The following is an 8,531-nucleotide window of genomic DNA, read 5'->3' as shown; positions in this document are numbered from 1 at the left end:
TTCTATCTCATAGAAAGAATCTGTTGTGAATTAATTAAAGAAGAATAGTATAAACAATGTGTGTGAATACAAGATAATTCCGTATCACACTGTAAATAATTTTTATCGCCTTTATTTTTTTCTTCATTTTAGAATTTAAAAAATTTCTGCCATTAATCGATTTACGATGTTGCTCAAATACACAACCACAAATAAATTAAGAGACTCGTGTCTGATGATGATAATAGTATAAAAAGTCACGTCGATTCATTCAGTCTAGGATAGATCGATCGTTAAAGCGGATCAAAGAAAAAAATGAGTCGCGACATTGAACTTGAACAAGAAAAATCATTTGAAACAAACACGAACAAGAAACAAGTTTTCGTGGAACAACAACATCTCAATGCCGTAACCAAAAAATGGGAAGAGACATCACGTTGGTTGATCTACGAGGAATGCATCGAAGAAGGTTCCAACAAATGGAGTCATCCATTTTTGCCGATTGTATATTTGCCTGCGGTCAAAGTAATGTCTCTGAATTTGTGTCAAGAGAACATTTTTACGGAAATGCATCCCGAAACGTATCAGGAACTCATTTCGAAGATACGACTTGACACAAATAACGAACGAAATGTCGATGACCTGAAATGCTTGAAACGTATTTTGGGTTATGAGCACGTTCATCAACCCGATTTGACGAAAGATAAAGGAAGTAATAAACGATTCGGGCAAAAAATCAAAGCTGTGAGAGCTGCTTCGATCCTCACGGGCGTTTGTGAGGAACTGAGTAAGCCCATTTGTGTTTTCATCCGTTTGCATGAACCGAAATATTTTAAAGAATTGACGGAAATTGAAGTTCCAACGAAGTTTATTATGATTTACGTGTCGAATACGACACAAGGCGTTAACGCAGAAGAAGTTGGAAGAGCTTTCGCAGCATTAATTACTGATCGAGACTTTCTCGACTATTGTTATAAACATCCCCATTTGGATGGCTTTGAGAAAGAAATCAAAAAATATCTCGCCAAATGTTGCGTTTTACCTCCGTTATGGGATCACAACACTCGAATTGATCCCCAAACGATTTCCGATCCAAGACAATATGATGAACTTGAGTCGATAACTCTCGAAGAGCAAGAAAATTTGGAATTTCGAAGTCAAAATGGACTTGTACGTTCAGGAATCATCTTCGGAGGCTTCGTTCGCGACATACGAAGAAAAGCTCCGCATTATTTGTCGGATTTTAAAGGACTTTTCAATCCTCAGATCATCTCGACGGTACTTTTCATGTACTTTGCGTGTCTCACAGCGATCATAACTTTCGGAGGACTGCTCGCAAAAGCGACAAATAATAATCTCGCCGCCATCGAATGTATCATGGGAGCTTTAATCAACGGAGTTATGTATGCTTTGTTTTCGGGACAACCCTTATCGTTGCTCGCAGCGACAGGACCAATTCTCATCTACGAAACGATCGTTTTTGACCTTTGTGAACAATTCGGCTTCGATTATATGACATTCCGTTTTTGGATTGGAATGTGGGCAAGTTTGTTCTTGCTGATACTCGTTGCGACAGATGCGAGTGCACTGATGAGCTTCGTAACGCGTTTCACCGAAGACAGTTTCTCGATGATGGTATGCGCTATTTACATTTCCACTCCAGTAAATTATTTAATTAAAAAGGGCAGAGATAAGGTGTTTGATGTAGAATTAAATTGCGCAAACAAGGCGAATGCTACGACATTGGAGCTACAAGAATGTATTGAAACGGAAAAAGATGAAGCGACTTTTTTGATGTCGATGATTTTGGTTGTTTTTACGTGTCTCCTTGCGATTTTTTTGACAAATTTCAAGTCAACACCCTTTTTCGCTTATCGCGTGAGTAAAAAATTTAATTTTTTGTCACGTAAACCAAACAAATCATCTCGTTTTAGGTGCGTGTCATGATCGGGCAATTTGCTGTTTTTGCTACAATTGTTTTGATGTCGGGCTTTGATTACTTCATGGGACTCAAAACAGACAAACTTCGCACTCCAGAAGGCTTAAATCCAACAAGCAATGAACGAGGATGGTTTATTCCGCCAACACACGAAAAAAATCCAACATGGTCGATATTTGCTGCTATCATCCCGGGCATTGTAGCGACAATTTTGATCTTTTTGGGCAACCAGATAACAGTTTTGATCATTTGTCGCAAGGAAAACAAACTGAAAAAGGGCGTCGGCTTCCATTTGGATTTATTCCTCATTACCGTAATTGTTTTTGTGAATTCTATTTTTGGGCTTCCATGGTTCAACGTTGCTGTTTTATTGAGTATGGGACATCTCGAAGCTTTAAAAGTAGAAAAAGCTCCCGAAGCACCCGGAGCGAAAATGAAATTTCAAGGTTTTATCGAACAACGACTTTCAGGCTTACTTGTGTCACTTTTGCTCGGAGCTTCGGTATTTTTGACGCCTTTATTGCGTTTCGTGCCGATGCCTGTGTTGTATGGCGTCTTTTTGTATCTCGGAGTGTCGTCAATTAAGAAATTGGAAATTTTACACAGACTCGCATTATTCTTCATGCCTGTCAAATACATGCCAGATTATCCATTTTTGCGAAGAGTGTCGCTAAAACGCGTTCATATCTACACTCTCACGCAATTTTCTACCTTTGTGCTTTTGTGGATTTTAAAATCCTTCAGAGAAACGGCATTATTGTTTCCCGTCGTGTTGGTTTTCATGATTTACGTGCGTCAATTTCTCGAAAAGTACTTTTCGCAAGACGAATTGAGGATGTTGGACGAGTATTTGCCGCATTCGACGCCGAGACCACGCAAAACGGTATATCAATTCGCGAGAAATCCGCCCGAAACGTTCATGAATGTGAAAAAAGCGATTCATCGGATCCATAGAATGAGTATCAGTAGCATTAAGACAAAAAATGATCAAATATTTTGAATAAATTTGTGGAAAATTTTAGCGAGATTGTCACAATAATAAGTCGCTAATTAGAAATATCGACGGAACAATTGTGTCGCGTTAATCTTTTTATCATAGAATGTTTACTTTTTGCTTTCTTGTTAAATCCGATTTGAGTGAGTTTAGTAATATTTCACGCTTCGTGCGCTTCGCATCATCATGTCTTTTTCCGCCGATTCGACAGAAAATGAGCAAAAACTGACATACCAAATTTTTGTCGAGCAACAACATTTGGCTCGTCTCGATTGGGCAGAAACCTCTCGTTGGATCCGTTTCGAGGAAAATGTCGAGAATGGCTCCAATAAATGGTCAAAGCCATATTTGCCCGTAATGAGTGTCATGGCAATTCAAAAAATCACAGATGTCTTAACGTACGGGTATGTGTTGTGCGACATCGAGTGCTCCAATTACATTGATTTAATCAATCAACTCATTGCAACTTTAATTGACGAGGGACGCATGTCCTCAATTGACATTCAAGTGTTACGGGAAATGCTTATGTTGCCGCATTTGCATCAAGCGACGTTAGCACAGAAGAAAAAATCCTCCAATAGACGTTTTGAGAGCAAATTACCCGAAGGCATGGAAGCTTGTGCTATACTGAGCGGCGAAATAAAGGGACTCGTAAAGCCCATTTGTGTCTTTATTCGCTTAAAAAATGCCATCATAATGAATGAACTTGTCGAAGTTGCAATTCCCACGAGATTCGTTTTCATCTATTTGACAAATCATGATGGCGATACGAGCAGCAACGACATCGGAAGGGCATTTGGAGCGTTAATAACGGATTCCGACTTTTTACGATTTTGCTATGAAGAGACAAATTTGTATCGCATGAATGTAGAAATTGATTTGTATTTGAGAAAATGTTTCATCTTACCGCCTGTGTGGAATCCGAAGACACGAATCTCGCCCTCAGCTATTGAAGAAGGCGCAAATTTCCTCGAGGAAGACACTGTTGAGCTTCAGAACGAAGAAAATTATCAATTTCGTGAGGATTCGGGACTCGTACGAACAGGCGAGTGTTTCGGCGGATTAATTCGCGATGTAAAACGCAAACTCCCATTTTACAAATCCGATTTTTCTGGATTATGCTCGACGCAAGTGATATCCTCTACACTTTTTATGTATTTCGCGTGTCTCACAGCACTTATTACTTTCGGAGGATTATTGGCGAAAGGCACGGGAAATAATATGGCAGCGATAGAGTCGATTGCAGGCGCTTTCGCAAACGGAATTATTTATGGGTTATTTTCGGGACAACCTTTGTCGTTGCTCGGATCAACGGGACCCATGATGATATACGAATCAATTGTTTTTGAGATGTGTGTCGCTCTTGGATGGGATTACATTACGTTACGTTTCTGGATTGGCATGTGGGTAACGATACTTTTAATGATTCTCGTTGCTACAGATGCAAGTGCTTTGATGAGTTATGTAACGAGATTCACCGAAGAAAGTTTCGCGTTAGTCGTTTGTGCAATTTTCATCACGACACCGATGAAATATCTGAAAAAAATCGGAAAAGAGCGCGTGTTTGACTTCATGTTTATCGATTACGACAACGTTACATATTGTAATGAAGCCTTAAACGACACGCGAAACGCAACAGATTGCTTGAATGTTGAAAGTTATGATCCTTCAAGTTTTTTGATGTCACTTGTTTTGGTTGTTTTTACATGTGCCATCGCTCTTGTGCTGACAAACTTCAAAAATACAACATTTTTCGCCTTTAAACTGCGTTCGATCATCAGTGAATTTGCTGTTTTTGGTACTGTGCTCGTTATGTGCATCATAGATTTCCTCATGGGACTCGAAACTGACAAACTTCCCATTCCCGATGGATTTAGCCCGACATTACCGACTCGAGGATGGATAATTTCCCCATTTCACGAAAAAAATCCATGGTATTGTCCGTTTGCTGCTATCGTTCCTGCAATTGTAGCTACAATTTTGGTCTTTATGAACAACCAGATCACGATTTCCGTCATTTGTCGTAAAGATAATCTCTTGCGGAAGGGCGTTGGATATCATTTGGATTTATTTCTCATCACAATCTTAATTTTCGTGAACTCCATTTTCGGATTGCCATGGTTTAATGCAGCAATTCTACTAAGTATTGGTCATTTACAATCCCTCCGCATTGAAAGACCTCCAACAGCTCCCGGCGCAATGCAACAATTCATCGGACACAATGAACAAAGATTGACGCATATTTTGGTTTCAATTTTGTTGGGAGCATCAATTTTTTTGTCGCCTTTGTTGAAACATGTCCCAATGCCCGTACTTTATGGCGTCTTTTTGTACATGGGAGTAACTTCAATTACGAAACTTCAATTGACTCAACGCATTTTGCTGTTTTTCATGCCTGTGAAATACATGCCAGATTATCCGTTCCTACGTAAAGTGTCGTTAAAACGAGTTCATCTCTTCACAATCGCTCAATTTGCGACTTTTGCACTTTTGTGGGCTGTAAAATCCTTTAGCGAAACAGCATTGTTGTTCCCTGCATGTTTAATTATCATGGTTGTGACAAGAAAATGTCTTGAAAATTGCTTCTCGCAAGAGGAATTGAGAGCATTGGATGATTTGTTACCCAAAACTACCCGAAAGAGACGAGGAAAGTCTTATATTATGGCAAATCGCGTTCCAACAACTATCAGAAGAAAGGTTATGGTTCACTAAATTACACAAAATTATCTAAAATATTGAATTATCTTACCCAAAATAAAATATTCTATGTGAGTTTGTTTGTATTTACACTTAAAAACTTAAAACTAAATACATTTTTTGGAATATTTTAGCTTTAACCCCCGTTTCCTCATAGATCAAAGTCATCTTGTGAGTCTTCAACATTGATTCGTACACGATGCTCGACACTTTTTTGTCTTCCGCCAATTGTTTTTCGTCGATTTACGACTCCGTCATCACAATCCATCATCCGAATGATCTTTTCCTGATCACTGCTATCCATTGGAGCAACAGAAATATCTCGTACAGCACGAAATTTACCACAATTATTCAAATGTTCGTTCTCCAAACGGAAGAAATTCCATACGAAACGACGAAAAACTTCAACGGGGCTCAAACAAGTTATCATTGTCTCTCGACTCGTATATCCAACTTCAATTAAACTTATTGACAATGTCCAAAGGAAACGAAGTATGAGGTCTGCGATTATGGCAAAGTAATAAAAGGCCTAAAAATTAAAAAATTTCATTAAAATTTCAAATATTTTATGCAAAATATGAAACTCACATTTGAGCTATATACAATTTCCTCTCGCAAAAACGTATTATCGCCCGCTTTTGGATCAAAAAGTCCCCAATCCATCTTTATATCCCACGTATAAGCATAAAAGGATGAAACTATCGATGCTATTATCCACAAATAGAACCATGGATTCTGCACAGATTTCTCATAATAGTCTAAAAATATTTTTTTTTTTTCGTAAAATTTCTTCATTACAAAAAATTATAAAAACTTACCTGAAGTTAATGAAGCAATTGACGAAAAAATGACGACAAAAAATGAAGTAGCGTATTTCGTGGCATTAGCTAAGTGAGGAAACGCTTCTCGCGTGTCTTTATATCGACGAAGGCATTGAGCACATCGAAACCACGCAGGTAATAAGGCAACAATCGTTCGACGAATACTCGTATCACTCAAACAAACGCTATCCGCATCGACTTTACGCCAATTACTGTTCGTTGAGTAAAAGCAAAAGAAGAACTCGATGTCAAGGAAAGCTGGCACGATGCTATTTAACTGATCAGCAACCCAAAAATCGGCAAAATTGACGAACCAAAAGGGCGCTGTGAGTACTCGACTTACAACTCTGTGAAAAAATTAAAATTATCAGATAAAAAAACTTAAATTTTTCAAAAAATTTCTTACCTTATTGTCCAAAAACGTGCCTCATGTCGCATTGTCTTTGTCGGATTGAACAAAAATGCTAAACAAACAACGTACATTATCAATGGATTAATATAAGCAGGGATACCCAACACATCGCTATAGAGATATGACAAAACACTTAAGCTCCAAACGACTCCAAATATAGCAGCTAATTCCATAATATGTTGTTCCGACAAATGATTTCGCGGATCGATCTCGAAAATGAGAACGTGATTCACGCCAGATGAGCGCCAACCGTAAACATTAATTGACCAGAAGAACAAGAAAAGTATCACGAGAAACGGCGCTCGATAAAGTCGAATCGCAACCCGAAAATTTTCATCTGTTGCGTGATTGTAAAAGAGCGTCGAAAGAATAACAGCTACAATTAATACGAAAAATGCTCCGCTAAATAGCCCAACTTTGAAGGTTGTCCATGCACTTTGATGCTCTCCAAGCGGCGGAACTCTCAACCGTTTCATCGCTTTTGTACGATTGCCTCCTTCGATTTCCGTCACTATTTGTTCAGTCTCATTAATTAACCTGTCAATATCCTTATTTGTGTAAAAATGTGATTGTTCGACGTGTTCCTGTCGCCATCTTGCCCCAAAATCTACTGATAACAACTTATCATGTTTCTTCAAAATCTTCCGAAATCCCGTAAAATTCAAATTTTGATAATTTTGCAGCAATACGAGGCTCAAGTAAAACTCGCTGAATGCTAATTTCAATTCTTGTGCCTTCCTCACGGGATGATCTTTACGCCTTGCTATCAAAGGTTTACGAAAACGAGCTTTTTCCTTCTCCGGCATCGCTTCAATTTGTGCTTCCGCCAATTCGCTTCGGAGATTCGCGAATTTGCGAGTACTTTCTGCGAGCTTTTCCGAGTAAAAAGTGTTGATTTTGGCAAGTTCATTGTCGCAAAAGTGAAAAAACTGCTCGTCAAACTTGGCAAAGTATCGTGTGAGGATTTCTGGATCAATTACGTCGCCTGAAGGGGATTGTTCGACAGCTGTGTACAACAAAGATTTCATCTCCTGTAACGAAAAGACAAACAAAAGTCATGAATGATCGATTTTTATGAATGAACGTAATGTGTGTCGATGCATATACGCGATGCCGGCACATTTTACGACACATACAATTGTATTGTTTATCAACAAAAAACAATAACATCTGATTCGGAACGCACGAGAAAATGGTTTGTGACAGATGAAAATGAAAAACGTGCGCGCGCATAATTTTCCGAAAAATATCCAAACAATTTTCTAATGACATTGAGAGAAATTTTTGGATTTTTCGGCGCTTACCTCGTAATTTATGTATTGTTTTCTCCATTCTGGCGTGATGTGAGCACTCAGGTGTTCAGCAAACTTCATTTCACGAAAAACAGACGACAGGAAAGCAGGAAAATTCGCATTTATTGTTTGTCGCAAGGATTTAAAGTGTTGATTGTAGAGAAATTGATTGACGACTGACGTAAAAATGGAATGGAATTTTCATTTGTGACGACATTACATGGGAAATTCCAATAAGAATTGAGCTGTAGTTGCGAATTGAGATTAGAGATGGCAATTTTTTCAATATTTACTCAAAAAAAAAAAAAAAAAAAAAAGAAAATCGCAAACATTCTTAAATTTTATTTTATTTATTTATTTATTTAATGCCAAATTCTGGCAGCATCATTACAAAATT

The 8,531-nt window shown here is 38.2% G+C and overlaps 3 protein-coding genes across 3 annotated transcripts; 2 read left to right on the top strand and 1 right to left on the bottom strand.

The window, feature by feature from the left end:
• Nucleotides 1–294: 294 nt before the first annotated feature.
• LOC134829188 (electroneutral sodium bicarbonate exchanger 1-like) lies at nt 295–2,918 on the top strand. The gene is made up of 2 exons (XM_063842186.1): nt 295–1,857; nt 1,914–2,918. The coding sequence occupies exons 1-2, from the start codon at nt 295–297 to the stop codon at nt 2,916–2,918; spliced, it is 2,568 nt and encodes an 855-aa protein (XP_063698256.1).
• A 180-nt stretch (nt 2,919–3,098) lies between these two features.
• LOC134829187 (electroneutral sodium bicarbonate exchanger 1-like) lies at nt 3,099–6,194 on the top strand. Its single transcript, XM_063842185.1, has 2 exons — nt 3,099–5,680; nt 5,744–6,194. Exon 1 carries the CDS (start codon nt 3,099–3,101, stop codon nt 5,622–5,624), a length of 2,526 nt encoding a protein of 841 aa, XP_063698255.1. The 3' UTR covers nt 5,625–5,680; nt 5,744–6,194.
• On the bottom strand, nt 5,687–8,262 carry LOC134831030 (solute carrier family 53 member 1). The gene is made up of 5 exons (XM_063844664.1): nt 8,147–8,262; nt 6,837–7,873; nt 6,428–6,777; nt 6,198–6,367; nt 5,687–6,138 (listed from the first exon to the last, which is right to left on the bottom strand). The coding sequence occupies exons 1-5, from the start codon at nt 8,213–8,215 to the stop codon at nt 5,761–5,763; spliced, it is 2,004 nt and encodes a 667-aa protein (XP_063700734.1). The 5' UTR covers nt 8,216–8,262; the 3' UTR covers nt 5,687–5,760.
• Between the last annotated feature and the right edge of the window lie 269 nt (nt 8,263–8,531).

Source organism: Culicoides brevitarsis, chromosome 2, assembly GCF_036172545.1.
Source record: "Culicoides brevitarsis isolate CSIRO-B50_1 chromosome 2, AGI_CSIRO_Cbre_v1, whole genome shotgun sequence".
Classification (NCBI taxonomy): Eukaryota; Metazoa; Arthropoda; class Insecta; order Diptera; family Ceratopogonidae; genus Culicoides; species Culicoides brevitarsis.
The sequence above is the reverse complement of the archived record's forward strand: the minus strand, read 5'-3'. Positions and strand labels throughout refer to the sequence as shown.